A 15,884-nucleotide genomic window follows, 5' to 3' on the forward strand; every position below is an offset into this window, starting at 1 on the left:
TGACATGTTAGAGTGCTTTGAGAGCTGTGTGGTGGACGACCTTCTTTCTTTGCGAAAGATGCAACCCTGGCCCTTACTGCATCGTGGGAATGATGCCACGTACAAGCTTCACTCACCTCCCGTCCTTTCATTAATGCCTTTCCTTTCATGCTCCATGAATTTTTTTTTTTTTGCCCCTCTTTTCACATGCTTGGCATGGCTCACGCGTCTGATAAAATTAGGTAGCCACCAAGACGGTAGCCCGACGGTAAAAAGGCAATAATTTTATTCGAATTGTCGAGATTCGAAACGCGCGGACGTCGATTAAATTTGAAGACCGCATGCCTCATATTCGAACGGCTCGTTGGTGGATATATTTTTCTTCCATCTGTACCGAGGTAGCGTTGGTGACGTATTCACACTTAAGGCAGTGAGCCCAGTGGAGTGAGCCCACGGATCGGAGAAGACACGTGAAAACCTGCGACCTGTATCAAATATTTTCTGGTGGAAGAGGGGCTCAGTAATGGGGCTGCTACATAGGTGGGCTGGTCCCTCTCCCTCCCCTCCTATTTTTTACCAAAAATAAAATAAAATTAGGTAAGCAATGCACGTGCTACTAGTATAAAACTTCCAAAAGATTTTGGCCGACAGCAATTGGACCATGTTCGTTGCTGAACCGAGCGCCAGACCTGTCATATATCGGGGGAGTCGGGAAGATGCTCTGATGAGTCCTTTTGGCCAGGGAAAAATCAAAGAAGTCACGCCCATGTGGGAACACAGCGGCACTCTTAAAAAAAAAAAAAAACTTTGGACGGTGAGAAGTTTTTAAACTTATGTGCACGAACTCTGCATGAACTAAATAATGTTTGTACTCAATTTAATTACCTTGCGAGAAAGAGGTTGTATATCTAACACATTTACCACAAAAAAGAAAAAGGAAAAAAAAGCTAGATCTTATATAACACAGCTGGGTTGCCTTCGGTGTTATAAAAAAATCCATGGAAAGATTTTTCAAAAGGGATAGTTGGGACATTAAAGGATTTATATGAGCTAATAACCTGAAAACTAAATAGCGGCACGCTTTTGCAGTGAAGGAAAAATAGGTCAGAAAATGGATTTGAACCCCAACCTTTGTATTCGTTTCTTTGTCATTTTGACAATTTGGCATGCATTCTTTTAGGGTTTTCACACTAGATTTTAATGACTAGTATGTTGTTTTAACTCAATTGTCATCTAAAATTCCAGTGATTAACATTTATATCTCATGGTTACCATATGAAAAGTTATCAACTCTATGAATGACTTTAGGCACCCACTTGTTAATTTGCATGCCATAATTCGAGTAATTTGCCAATCGTTTCAATTGAATTGTTATCTAAAGCCAGTGATTCTGGTATCGCCCTTGCATAACAAGGTATATTTGATATATCATTCAAGATCAGCATACACATCATATCATGAACAGAAACCATAACGCAGCTAGTTTGCAGCAGAAAAAGGACGAAGAACATTAGAGAATAACCAAGAAAGAATCACGAGAGAGGACACGGAGAGAGATGATTCAGTACTCCATTCCTTCAACAAAGCACACGTTTATTGCTCCACTCTCAAAGTCATAAACTAAGTTCATGGATGGTCCCAGAAAAAAGCAACTTAGACATGGATAACCGTGCATGCTTATGCTTGGGAGAGAATTTCTCATGCACCACAGAACTCATTCAAGGCTGCCTTCACAGTCTGATTCAGCCTGGTGCGATGAAACCGAAGGAAGTCCATGTGATCAAAGGGCTTGTAGAGCAAGGGATGCTCTTCATCTACCAGCTCGTCCGGAGCTCTCACCAAATGGCCGGCTTTCGGCATCGCAAACAAGCCTGCAGAATACCTCACCTCGCTCCCTGTCATCATGACCCGGTGTTCTGGGGCGTGCACCCTACCATTACTCCATGCCTGAAAACAAGAAAAGACACAAGAATTTCTCAGCACCGCGATTGATCGGGTTCTAGATCTCAAAAAAATAATGTTTAGTGTTTTATCTTTTTCAACTGAGGAGATCTTTATTTATTGACTTGAAAGATACCAAAAATGAAGAGTTACAACAAGATGATGAATGATAACTTGCAGAAACGTACAATATGTCATGATTTTAGAAGCACATCCAAATTCACCTTAATAAGAGATGGATGAAATCGCATTTGTCAGTGTTTAAATCGTATGTTATAATTACATGGGGCCGAAGTTTGATACCGTAAAAGAATCTCCAGTCATGACAACGAAGGAGTCCGGCGAGGTGGAGACTGGGATCCAGCGCCCATCCTTGGTTTGTATCTCGAGCCCGTCTTGATTCTGATACAGAATGGTGACTATGTTGCTGTCGCTGTGAGCGCCGAGGCCCATCGTTGCCTCGGCCGTGTCAGGTCCTTTGTACTTCATCACTCGAAGAACATAGCGGGTCAATTGCATGTGGGAATCCAGGTATTTTTCCACTCCCAGGCTTTCCAAAACCATTCTCCTCACCATTTGATCCAATTCCCCGACATGCTTCGAGAAAGAGCATATGGTCTCGCTGTCCAAAATTATTAACAACTTGTCACGTATCAAAGCATGCCATATCTAAAGTGATCTGAAATTTCTTTACCTGAAGCTTTGGTTGCCATGGGGCGGCCACATGAGAGCTGTGAATTTCTGGGCTTCTTCAGGGATTTCGGCATCCTCGATTCCCATGCTCTCGAAGAGAGGTAGGTGTGGGTATTGGCCTACGTAGCCATGACTCGGCTTGTCGGAAATGTTTCGAAGCTTGGCCTCGGTGGGAAGGGAGAAAAGCTCATCCAAAGCAGGGAAAATGGCCCTCCGGAGCTCTTCTGGGACTTTGGGGAAGACCGCCTCAAAGCATCCGAAGGTCTCCAGCGCTTGCCGGACTTGGGCTCGGACCAGGCCCCAGCTCTCCGATCCCGGCTGCAAGCCCTCATCCGAGAGATCTAATCTGGGGAGCTTCACAAGGGCCTTGGAAGCCATTGTTTGCGGTGGGATTCTGGTGGTGATGGTAAGGCTGGAGGTTCCTCAGGACATGACACTTATCTATATGGATGCTGCCCCTACCTATAAAGATGCTGCCCCATTAGAAAAAATAAATAAACAAATAAAGGAAAACTTATAGAAGCACCCTCTCTACTTTCACTCATTTGCACGCCCACCCTCTCAACTTAAACAATTATTATTGGATCCTTTTAAGCTACCATTTGATCTAATGTTATCTTGCAGCCCATTCACCATCCAATGTTGTTAATGTGCCATCCTAAAGGACGAAATTATGCTTACCCTTCTTAAGCCTTCTTCAAAATTCTTTTCACTGCTTCTCCTAAGTGATATTGTTCCACCCCGATTCTGATCCTCTACTCGCATCTTTTTTTCTCTAGCAATCATCTGGTATTTGGCAAATGCTTTGGATTTTACCGAGCTACTAGCTCTCTTACCTATTAAGAAATTTATGATAATCTAAAAGCCTCTCAATTGATCATGTGCCAAAGTATGCGAGACCTTGCTATGCTGTATAGATTAAGCTAATATTTTATGATGATCGAGCAAGCTCGACTATCTTCTTATGATCTACTAAGTTTGTTGCCTCATTATTATCACACCCATTTGAAGTTTTTCTTTTGTTGGTGAGAGAGCATTTGTTTTGAACACTTCATCTGCAACATTGCGACCAAGAACGGCAATGAGAACTTTACATAAGAATGGCTTAGCTTCCATCACATCTTCCATGAGCATGTCTGTTTCAATCAAAATCAAAATGTTATGGCATTTTAGTAAGTAGAGCAAGAATAAGGTCGTTTCTATCATCAAGTCAATGATCATCGGCTATCAACGCCGTCCGAGACAAGATTAGGGGAGAATGGTTGGAAGGAAAGGTCAGGGATCACAGTAAAGGGCAATTTGGTCTGAAAAATATCAGGTGACCATTCCACAATGTATTTCCAAAGGGTGGTTCTATATACACCCCCCCTATTGCTCAGGACACCCCCCAAAAATTAAAAAAAAATTAAATACTCTCTACACCCCCCCCCCCCCCCCCCCAATTTGCTAAGGACACCCCTAAAAAATTAAAAATTCCTAAATTACCTCCCACCCTCCCCACCCCCTCACCTAAATTGCTCTCTACACCCCCCAAACCCCCCCCCACCCCGCTCTTCCCCTCCAAAACACCTCGCCAACGCCCAAAACCCCCCCGTTCCCCCTTCTCCCTCTCGTCGCCGGCATTCTCCCGATCTCCGACCACCTCGCCGGCTTCTTCCGAAATTTTTTTTTTTCACGGTTCGTGCTCCGTTCGGCACTGGATCGCCGAACAAAAGGCTTCTGTTCGGCTGAACAGTGCCGGACAGAAGCCTTCTGTTCGGCACTGTGCAGCCGAACAGATCTGTTCGGTTGAGGGTTGCCAAACAGAAGGCTTCTGTTCGGCACTGTTCAGCCGAACAGAAGCCTTTTGTTCGGCGATCCAGTGCCGAACGGAGCACGAACCGTGAAAAAAAAAAATTTCGAAACAAGGTGGAACACGTACCTTTGCGGCCGATTCTTCGTCCCAAATCACTAGTTGCTTGTCCATGCTTCGAATGGGGCTTAAATCTCCTTCAAAGATCGCCTAAACGATGTAAATGGATCGAGGGGTTTAAGGGGGGTTTGAGGGGTGTTTTTTTTTTTCTTTTCAAAACGAAACGGAGGAGGAGGAAGGGGGGGTGTATGAGAAAATTTCAAGGGCAATATGGTAATTACACTAAAGGTTAGTTTGGGTATTTTTTTTTTGTTTTTTTGGGGGGTGTCCTTAGCAATAGGGGGGTGTATATAGAACCACCCATTTCCAAAGCTTATGTAAATAAATATAATTTATTGGACCATATTGCACCACCTAATAAATTTAATAGATTTAAATGAAAATTACAAATCGGTAACTTTCTAATAAAAAATAAAATTTTTAAATGCTGGATCAAGGGATGGCAGAATAGATTGGACTGGAAACCAGCTGGTATTATTTTATTAATAACGTGGAAATGATGCTTCGTTTTTTATTGCCATTTAGTGATCATCCATTTTTTATATTCACACATTCTTTTCCATCAAATAATTAATAATTTTTCTGGCATCATCTTGGAGATGATGTGCCGCTGAAGTCCCGCCCTGTATCGCGGGCAAAGCGGGAATTTTGCCCCGAGCAATAATTGTCCATTTGGGAATTATGCGTCGGTGGACGGAATCGCACTGTGTATTTCGCATAAATTGAGGGACGTCGTAGGGAAGTGGAAAGATAAAATGATGCCTTGTCACCTCATTTATGTTAATTTGTTAAACCTACATGTAATATTGGTGTTAAATAATATAATTATAAAAAATAAAAATAAATTAGACAATACCTGTTCAAATCAATCTTTTTAACTGAATCTATCTCAATAAAAATTTTATCATCCAATTAACATTTATATCTATATATATCCATATCTATAAAAAAAAATAGAAACGAATGGATAACTATCCGATTTGTATCCAAATATTTTATTCTATTTATAATCTTATTTAATTTTATTTATCACTCATAAACTTTAAAAAAAATAAATGACTGCATTAATATATTATTAATTTTATTTATTATAATATATTTCATTGACGAGACAAAAATAATAAATATTTTTATTAAAAAATTATCTGCAATATACGTGTTGACATCTGGTACAAATACATAGTTAGTATCATGGGTTTATTTGTAGTAGAACATAGCTGTAGATGAGCTTGTGGGTGGACAAATTATTTTTCTAAATAAATTTTAAAATTAGGTTTATATTTATAAAATATTCAAAAATATTTTTAGAATGAACCAGCTTGAATTCTATAGAAAAAAAATCATAACAGATTTTTTTTTCTTCTCTCTATAAAATTTGGACAGCCCACTCCAAAGCTATTATATTTTAATATTTTTAGCTCAATATGTAGCTTATGATTTTGTTGATTGTACTCGTTCAATCAATAAATTTTGCAAATTTTTTAGCATAATTCTATAGAAAAATTCAAAGAAATCCTAAGAGGATCATTTTTGTCTTTTCTTTATTTTATTTTTTGAAAGGTGCAAATATTAAGCTTAAAGGTTGGCCAAACTAAGCCCCACAACATCTATGCCATACCCTAGTTTTTTTTTCTTCTCAGTAGAAAGGATACCATACTCTAGTTATAAGTTGTTTCAAGATTAAAATAGGTTTTTCTAGATTAATTTGTTATATGGTTATATGCCTAGGTAGGATTGCACAAATTGATCCAACTTAGAAAACTCGACTTGACCTACCTTGTTGGATTGGTTTTATGCCAAGAATTATAATTATTATTTTTATTATTATAGTAAGAACCGAGTAAGAGCCAGATTTTTTAGCTCGAAAATTTGAACAAGTTTAATGTCGGTCAAAACTTCGAACCAACTCGAATGATCTGGATAAAATTTTATTTAGATCAAAATAATTTAACCCGCATTAAGTCACTATCAAGAATAACAGTTTTTTTGAGATGCTTGTTCTCTTTCTTAAAAATAATTATTTAAATTGTTTATAGAATTGGTCAATCAAACTGTAAATATAGGCATGGATCAGGTGAAATCTTATGTATAAGTATCCTTACTTGACCTGAACTCAGACCGATGCTAGCCCATTCACCCCTAGAATGTGGCAGCTAAGACTGGGTTCGTGCCGCAATTCCCCCACGGATATTCTGTAAGGTACACCCAAGCACTGTATCAGACGGCTCCCACGAGGTGATAAGATAAGATTTTTGAGAGAACGTCCTACCTGGATCAAGCCCACGTTCTGGTCGGGCAGTACATGGGTTGGGACGCAAGCAAGTGGCCCCGCGCTACATGTGCCGCACTCAACAGATGAACGGCCAGGATTAGTTTGATCATACTAGAAAGTTGAGAAACAACCTGCGCGGCCCAGCCAAATTACCGCACTGTTTCGGTAAACGCAGCACCACTGTGGAGTAGTTAACCAGTGTGGTGATTAATCTGGTATTTGTGCTACGGATCACCTGTCCACTCAACTCGAGATCACCAGCGGACGTGGCAGTTTATGACTGGCCTTAAGTGGGCCCATCTTGACTTGGAGTATGCCACGTAGTAAAGATAGGCATTAATTTGGGCCGCAACACTTTTTCTTTTTTTCGGCCATACCAAACAACCAGCTGGACCGAGTATTTGCCCGCAAGTGGAAACATCGTCAGGTTGGTGTGGGTTTATCACCGTACATCGCATCACTTAGGAGGGAATCCAAGGATGTCGCACGTCATACATTCTGTCCGGAGACGGAGACGGAGACGAGATCGGAACCCTAACCCTCGCCCTTGGGAATCGATGGCGGCCCTCCCAGAAGCGCGGTGACGCTGGCTGGATCCGGTGAAATAGTGGGAAAATAAGGAGGAAAAAAAATTTATAAAAAAAGGTATTGTATCAAGTCTCCTGAATCTTGAATATTATTATTGGCTTGTGTTTGGTAGTTTCCCCCTATTTTTACGTGATCATGTTGTGAATTTGTTTTATCCCTCTCGATAATTAACAGATCATGTACTTCTATGCATAGATTTGAGTAGATGCTGTGAAATGTTAAAAGATAATCATGCTTGGTATGGGTTAGGCTCACAAATTCCTAAGGGATGCTGTTCATTTCTGGACTGTATTGTGATGAAGATCTTGCAAAGATTTGGTACCTGTGTGTACTCGATCCTTGGTGGAAAGGATAGATAATTAGCTGATCAAAAATAATGACATGGTAGTTATTGATTATGAATTTATGGATCAAATTTTATGGGGATATTGGAGGTTTCGATCTGCAAGATCCTTGACTGCTTATCATTGTTTTTTCTTTTCGATTTTATCAGTCAATCCTTTGTGAAATGGTTTGTGGATCATCTCACTTTTCAATTTTGATCGATTCAGTATATCCTAAGATTGGGGGATGGATAGGTTCAACTTCTCCACATATTTGCACCCGACACTTGGAGCCAGACCCATGTAGCATGGCTTGTAAATAGATAACTACTACCTGTATTTGGTGCAAAACAATTGAATGTAAGGGGAAAATCAAAGAAACTTCAGGAGATGGCATAATTTGCCTTTAACTTCAAAAGTGATGTTTAAGAAGTATGTTGTGAGGAAGAGAAAAGCCATTGAGCGTAGTTAGATGGGAAGTTGAGTTAATATCCAGGAACAAAAAATGTGGATGACTTTCTGATAGATCGAAATTTATTGAAAAATCATTGAAATTTTATAGCCATGATTGATCTTCTTCCTATTCTAGCTTGAGATTATTGAAATATCCACTAATCATTGAAAAATCATTGAAATATCCACGAATCAGTGTGTGTTAAGGTACAAGTTTTTGACAAATTTACGTTACTAGTATGTGACTTCTATATGCTACAAAAATTCCAAATGTTGGAATGAATTACAGCTTTTGTGATATAATTGTTAATTGCCTTGGAAGTTGACCATCTGAGAGGGTAGTTCCCATGCACTCTTTTGTCTCCACAATATAGCATCACAAAACTTAACCTCAGTGACATAACCTTAGGATCCGTGTAGACTGTTATCATAGCGTCCTATTCTAGGTGCATCATGAGTGAACTGGGAGAGGTACCATGACCATAACTTATGCCCAGCCTTGTTCAAATGGCAGGCCAGTCTGATATGGATTAACATGTGCTATTGGAGGACGAGTGAGCTCTAGGAGAGTTGGTAGGAACAAGGGAAAAGGGTGAACATGGTGGCAAACTATAGCAGTTAATGAAATCAAGGATGAAGAACCTAAGGGTTAAAAAATATGGAACTTTGACGCCATGATAAACATCATGTTTTTTTGTTTATGTTGTAGATTCCAAAGATTTTTATTCAATTCACCGACATGCTTTGTCTTCCACCACCTGATCTCAGCAACACCTGTTTCTATATAATAGCCGCTGCAAAAAAAATAAAAAGTAAGCTCTAGAAGAGGTGCTTATTGAGTTTTGGAGAGGAGAAAGTTACAAAAGGGTTCTTGTACGAAATTTGCAGGCTAATTTAGATTGTGGACCGCAGAGGTAGGGATTGTCATACAATGTTCCAAAACTCCTTATTGTTGATGCCCTGCTCCCCATTACTTGGTGAATTGGAACTATAAGCAAATATATAGCATAGCATTCCATCAAATTTATTTGAGCCTCAGTTTTAGCTTCTAAGATTGGGGGCAGGGTGATTCTTCTATGACAGGGTGATCATTGGGGGGAGGAGCTGTTTATGCAAACATCTTTCTCCTATCATTTCTTTCAAAGGTTGACGCTTGTATTCTGTATATGTTTGAGCATGCTGTGTACATGAAATAGATGTATATCATCAATAATGGTATCATTATTTTATTTCATCACATCGCAAGTATATGGCTGTTTGAGAACAGTGAAGGAAACTCATGCATCAGCTATCACTGATTGGATATTTGTGCTAATGTTTTTTGTGCATTGAAAGCTACAAAACAGCTTGTAAAACCAAATACTGTTTCTTTTACAACTATTAACTCGAAAGATAAGTAAAATCAAATAACAATTACGTGGTAAAAAAATAATTGAATAGTTTTACTTTTGGAGATTCAATGTATAAATGTGAGGATCCAAGGAGTAAGCCTTGATCTTTTGAAAACTGTTAGGACTGCATTCAAGCTAAACTTTAATGATCAAGATAATATCAACCTAGGTACAATCATCATGTTTTATAAAAAACTTGATGGACTCTTAAATAGATTGCTATAGAATACATGCAAATTTAATTATGGATGTAAATGAAATCAACAGTGTTGGAGTTAAGGATATGTGTTGGAAAATTAAGTGAACTTTTCCAGTGACTTATCAGATTTTGCTTTTCCCACCAGCTGTACACTTGTAATTTGCCAAAATTTCTACTCCAGTTGTTGATGTGGTAGGATATAGGTCTGATTTAGGCCCTTCTGTTATAGTTCCGACAAAGATGCGGCATCATGTATCAGTATTTGCTAATTTGCCTCAGACAATATGTCCCCTTGGTGTTCACTTTTCAAAAACCTAGCTACTCATTAGTTATCCACTGCATATGTTAGTGGATTTTTACATAGGAATCTGCATATGTTGTTTTTGGGTTTTTATTTCAATTAGTTTGTGTTTAAACTTCATGCCTTAGAGATGGATCTAATCTTGAATTTCAAAAGTGACCTTTTTCCTTTTTCATTTAAAGTTTTTCAAAGTTTAGGGCAAGTGACAAGGGATGCCACTCTACGCACTGTAATTGGTCATATCTTGATCTATTGTGATGGCTGGCCCTGTTAATCGCAAAAGACTTCAGTTATGACATTGTACTTCAAATTTTGGTGAAGTAGGCATCTCTTTCCCTGGGCCATGTTGAATGGATAATCAAGTTTATAGAGCCTTCTTGAACCTGTTGTATCTTTTGAGCCGAACAAATTTTGGTGAGCACATGATTTTTATTCGGACACATTATCCATCTTATGTTTTTTATATCTATTTAATCTGTTCCCTGTTTTACAATTCATTAGGTTTATGTTTCACTCACAATTTTATGTAGTCTGTCCATTACTTTATTACCTGCGTTTGCATAGGTATACAATTTAAGCAGTATTAAGTTTTCATAAACTTATTTCTACTGCCATGTGGTGTTGGAAAGATTTGTAATGACACATGATTCTTGTCCTCGAGTTTTGTCATGCTAGATCAATTGATATGATCATAAGATTGCATTGATTTCTGTTATAGGTGTCTTGTTAATTCTGCTGTTAATTCATAAATGCTATATATGTGATTGTGCTAAAATTGGTGATTGTAGATCCCTTTTTCTAAATTATTAAATTATTTATGAGGAATTATACCTGATAAATATGGTGATCATCTGGCAGAACTTACCAGAAACAGCTGCTCATTCAGGGAAGGAAGTTATGCTACGAACAGGACCCAGGGAAATGCAGAGCCATGATAACAACAATCAGAAGGTTTATCCTCAACCAATGGATGAGAGTGGGAAGCAGAATAAGGACTCCATGGAGGCTCTCATATCCAAGATTTTTAGTAATATTTCCTCTCTCAAAGCAGCATATATTCAACTCCAGGAAGCTCATACTCCCTATGACCCAGACCAGATTCAGGCTGCTGATAAGCTTGTTATAGAGGAGCTCATGAAGCTGTCCGAGCTCAAGCATTCCTATAGGGATAACAACCCCAAAATCACATCAGCAACACCTCAAGATTTGCGTCTAGTTGCAGAAATACAAGAGCAACAAAGCTTATTAAAAACTTATGAGGTCATGGTAAAAAAATTTCAGTCCCAGATTCAGACTAGAGACTCCGAGATTGTTCAGATGCAGCAACAAATTCAGGAGTCAACTCAGAGAAAGCTGAAACTCGAGAAGAAGCTCAAGCAGAGGGGTTTGTTTTCCAAGGAACCTGAGGACTCTGAAGAAGAAAATAACTTCTTCTCTGTTGAGTTGACCCCAAACTTGTTCTCTTCTGCTGTAGATACACTGTATAAATCCATCCATGATTTCTCAAAGCCTTTGATTAACATGATGAAAGCAGCAGGGTGGGACCTTGATGCAGCAGCCAATGCAATTGAACCAGCGGTTGTCTATGCAAGGAGGGCACACAAAAAGTATGCATTTGAGTCGCACATTTGCCAGAGAATGTTCAGCGGATTCCACGAAAAGAGTTTCTCTGTCGAGGCAGGTGGTCTTTCTACATCTAATGAGGGATTCTTCCATCAATTTCTTGCTGTAAGAGTCATGGATCCATTGGATATATTGAGCCAAAACCCGGATTCAGTTTTTGGAAAGTTTTGCAGGATGAAGTACTTACTGGTTGTTCACCCTAAGATGGAGGGATCTTTCTTTGGTAATGTGGACCAGAGGAACTATGTAATGAGCGGTGGGCATCCTAGGACACCATTCTACCAGGCATTTCTGAAGTTAGCAAAGTCAATATGGATGTTGCACAGGTTGGCATATTCCTTTGATCCGAAAGTTAAAGTTTTTCAGGTGAGAAATGGAAGCAAGTTCTCAGAGGTCTATATGGACAGTGTGGTGAAGAACATTATTTCAGGCGAGGAAGATCAAATACCTAAAGTTGGGCTTATGGTGATGCCAGGTTTTATGATCGGGGAAAGTGTTATACGATCCCAGGTTTATCTTTCAGGTGTGAAGTGTGCTGAATGAAGATCGGTACATTCCGGAAGGTTATTGCTGAAGTGTGAAGCACCATTTATCTCTGTTGCTTGGGTAGCTGAAGTTAGTGGTCTGGTGGGTTGTTCATCTGTATCTGTAAATTTCAAGGTCATGAAAAGTAGAAGATGTGGGATCTGTAGCATGCCTGTGATGGTAAATTGAAAATATTAAGGGAATTGTTACTGTATTCTAGTTACAATTGGTGTTGTAATCTGTGCAAGATAGCAATTGCAGATGTAAGTTAGCACCGTTTATTGGAATTTGTATTATATGCTAAATCAACATACCTGTTCGATACTCACTTTCCAAATGCTGGAATGAGGGTTACAAGACCTTATTAGACTTTGATGTTGTGCAAGACCTGGACATTTAAGTAGTCTTATTTGTTTCCTTTCCTCTTTGGTTGTTCGCTAGCATTCTTTTTTTTTTTTTTGCCTTTAATGCTATACAGATCGGTGAGTACCATAGTGCCTGATTCAATAGGCTTCATAAGTTGGTGGTTGTTGATGCCCGTCCTCGCCATGTTTCACCTGCTGAAACTTTTAACCATGCAGAGGTGAAAAACTGGTCTGCGTAACCATGCAGTTATAATAGCGGCTGCACGTACAAAGTCTAGTTCTGGTACTACCAGCCGCTAGACGAAGATTTACCACAAGCTTGTGTTCTAGTTTCAGGAACTATGGCCATGATCTGAAGTAACATCTCTTATGCCAGGATTACCATGGACTTCCTCAAGAATCAATTTGACTGTCTAACTTTAAATTGAATGGTCAAGGTAGTCGTTAAAAACGAAACTGTGTGTTTGACGAGTGACCTCGACCAATTACACCAAATTCAAGTTCAATTGTCAAAATGCCAGGATAACTGTTGGAAATGAAACCATTCGACAACATGACAGACAGCCTCAACCAATCATGTGATCCAGCTAACGCAATCAGTTTAATCCACATGTCTATGTAGACCTAGCGTTGTACATTAGCAGATTGCATCAAATATTTAATTAGCCATTTCTTAACGTTATTTAACAAAGTAACTAATCTGATGTACTACCAATTAAATCACCTACGATGGGGACATGGAGATCAAAGTATACTCCAAAAAAAATTTCCTGACGTTAATGCATACCGACACCAATTGGCCTATATAAAGCTCACAAACTCCCAAACTTCCTATCCAGAAAGAGGAGAGAGAAGCCGTTGCAATGGAGGTAATAACCAGCCGATCTCTCGCCTCCCCTGCTCTATTTCTCCTGGTTCTCTGCTTCTCCGCCGAAACGCTGGCCTCTGCCCACTCCTCCGCCCCGGTCGACTTCATCCGCGCGTCGTGCGGCGCCACCCTGTACCCGGCCCTCTGCGTGGAGTGCCTCAAATCCTACGCCTCGGTAGTCCGCCGGAGCCCCCGCCAGCTCGCCCGGACCGCCCTCGCCGTCACCGCCGACCGTGCCCAGTCCGCCTCCACCTTCGTGTCCCGGCTCACCCCCGGCTCCAAGTCGGCCCGGTCCAGGGAGGCCGGCGCGGTCCAGGACTGCCTCGAGACCATGTCGGATAGCGTGGACGGGCTCCGCCGGTCGGTCCGGGAGATGCGCCGCATGGGCCGGGCCGGGAGCGACCGTTTCATGTGGCACCTCGACAACGTCCAGACCTGGGTCAGCGCGGCTCTCACGGACCAGTCCACCTGTCTCGACAGCCTCGCCCAGAACGCCAGCGGCCGCCTCCGGGCCGCCATCCGGAAGAAGGTGGTCGTGGTCTCCCATCTCACCAGCAACGCCCTGGCCCTCGTGAACCGGCTCGACCCGAGGAACTAAACCGGTTCGGGTCCATCCTTGGTTTGGCTACTACTAGTTGCTTTCCAGTTCTATATGTGCAAGAATAATTTTGTGAAGGGTGTGAAGCTATGGATGTGTGAGATGTGAAAACCGAGAGTGAGAAAGAAATGTAAGGTTGTACAGTTTTAGATTATTAACTGAAGTTTTGATCTGATGACGTGTGTGCTTAGTTTTGGTTAGGTAGAGTGATGGAGTTACGTGAATGGTTGGTACAGTAATTGAATGATGAGCTAGCCCATGCTGTGAAGCACCAAATTTGAGGCTACGTACTGTGTATGGAGCTGGATCTTTCTTATGATCGGACGAAGGGGATCGGAGATCCTTTTACAAGGAGGCTATTTGGAGAGGTTTGGTGCATCATGGGTACCATTTGTTTTCTTTAGTCCGAGGTTTGGTGGATCACGCCTACCATTGGTTTCTTTAGTGTTGATGCTGACATCGGATGGGGCCATTGGGGGGACAATAGCAGGCTAAATGTGTGTGCTCATTATGGTCGGAATGGGCATATTGCAAGAACTTTTCCCGTCTACTTTAAAGGACTATTTAAGATGATCATGATGTGCAAGGACCTCTCGATCGATAAATGCAATTCATGTCCCTGGAAAACGCACCCAGTTATATCTCACTCAGTTAATAACTTAATATCTACTCCATCTGAAAGACTTGCCCCATGTTAGATTTTATCTCAACGGAAAATGGTTAGATCTAATTAGCTACCTTACCTCGACGCTTGTTTCATATGAAAAGTATGTTACATGCAACGAAGATGGTACCATCATATTGTTACCCTTTGAATGAAATCAATGCCATATATTTGGATGTTGCCATCAATGCACAACAGATGTGTCTGAATGCCTGACGGTAACAACCAATTTTATTTTGTGGTTTATTTTCTGGTTATCTTAATCAATTTGTTGAGCAAACAATTTGCTATGCTTAATCATTAATATTATCGGTTAACACAAGCAGTTGATTGATTGGTTGGTTCATCTTCTCTTTTTGCTTTTTAGTAACAATAGGGATGGCAACAAATCAGATATGAATAGGATAACTATTATCTCCATCCATCACATGGATAAAATTAGATGACATAGATTGGATAAATCATATTAATTAAAGCTTTTTTTTATACAAATCATATTTTTTTCTTAATAAGATAATTTGTAAGGATATATGTCTGAATCAGATTCGGAATGGATATTATCATTATCCGCTCTATTCCGGATCTGCTATGGATTGTGTTAGGGGAAAAACTAAGTTACCCCAGAACAACCAAGTTATCCCAAAACCTGCGGGCGACCGACCAGAAGGCGTCCGACCAGGAGACGCCCAGTCTAGAGGCGCCCGACCAGAAGGCGCCCAGCTCGGCTCGGCACCATATCCGACGCTGGATTCCGAGACGCCCCACCAGAGCAGCCGATCTCAACCAAATCTCATTCGGAAGTCCAACTCTTAAAACCCGATTTCTCTACTCGCCTACTATCGTCACATCCCTCCGTAACTCGGTCAGGACTATACCCTACTTCGCCGCCTACAATTAATGCGCATGGCCTGAGCTGATCTCCAGTTTAACCATTATTGCGCATAGTCTCCGCTGATCTCCGGTTCATTCAACAATCAATGCTCGTGTTATCTACGGACCTCAGGCCCTCCATGACAGGCAGTTGAACCACTCCACCATGTCTGATCAGCCACGACGACTCACTGGCTCCGGTCTGACTCCGGTTTGATCTCCCACGACACCATTAATGCACATGATCGTGTTCAATTATGACAAAAAGGACAATCTGCCCTGTCACTTCACAGGTAATACAATACCCCACTATAAAAGG

At 40.7% G+C, this 15,884-nt stretch overlaps 3 protein-coding genes across 4 annotated transcripts; 2 read left to right on the forward strand and 1 right to left on the reverse strand.

Moving 5' to 3' along the window:
• Window positions 1-1,437: 1,437 nt before the first annotated feature.
• On the reverse strand, window positions 1,438-3,086 carry LOC103703535 (probable 2-oxoglutarate-dependent dioxygenase AOP1). Its single transcript, XM_008786413.4, has 3 exons — window positions 2,615-3,086; window positions 2,224-2,542; window positions 1,438-1,926 (listed from the first exon to the last, which is right to left on the reverse strand). Exons 1-3 carry the CDS (start codon window positions 2,989-2,991, stop codon window positions 1,678-1,680), a joined length of 945 nt encoding a protein of 314 aa, XP_008784635.1. The 5' UTR covers window positions 2,992-3,086; the 3' UTR covers window positions 1,438-1,677.
• Window positions 3,087-7,217: 4,131 nt separating this feature from the next.
• On the forward strand, window positions 7,218-12,570 carry LOC103703536 (protein GRAVITROPIC IN THE LIGHT 1-like). 2 transcript variants are annotated; one of them, XM_017841891.3, is made up of 3 exons: window positions 7,249-7,442; window positions 10,235-10,466; window positions 10,911-12,570. In XM_017841891.3, exon 3 carries the CDS (start codon window positions 10,950-10,952, stop codon window positions 12,216-12,218), a length of 1,269 nt encoding a protein of 422 aa, XP_017697380.1. In that variant the 5' UTR covers window positions 7,249-7,442; window positions 10,235-10,466; window positions 10,911-10,949; the 3' UTR covers window positions 12,219-12,570. The 2 variants fall into 2 exon arrangements, with proteins under 2 accessions (XP_008784637.1, XP_017697380.1); XM_008786415.4 differs by lacking the exon at window positions 10,235-10,466 and having other exon boundaries at window positions 7,218-7,442.
• An 810-nt stretch (window positions 12,571-13,380) lies between these two features.
• Window positions 13,381-14,874, forward strand: LOC103703534 (21 kDa protein). The gene has a single exon (XM_008786412.3). It carries the CDS (start codon window positions 13,429-13,431, stop codon window positions 14,029-14,031), a length of 603 nt encoding a protein of 200 aa, XP_008784634.1. The 5' UTR covers window positions 13,381-13,428; the 3' UTR covers window positions 14,032-14,874.
• The last annotated feature ends 1,010 nt before the right edge of the window (window positions 14,875-15,884 follow it).

This window comes from Phoenix dactylifera, chromosome 2, assembly GCF_009389715.1.
Source record: "Phoenix dactylifera cultivar Barhee BC4 chromosome 2, palm_55x_up_171113_PBpolish2nd_filt_p, whole genome shotgun sequence".
Classification (NCBI taxonomy): Eukaryota; Viridiplantae; Streptophyta; class Magnoliopsida; order Arecales; family Arecaceae; genus Phoenix; species Phoenix dactylifera.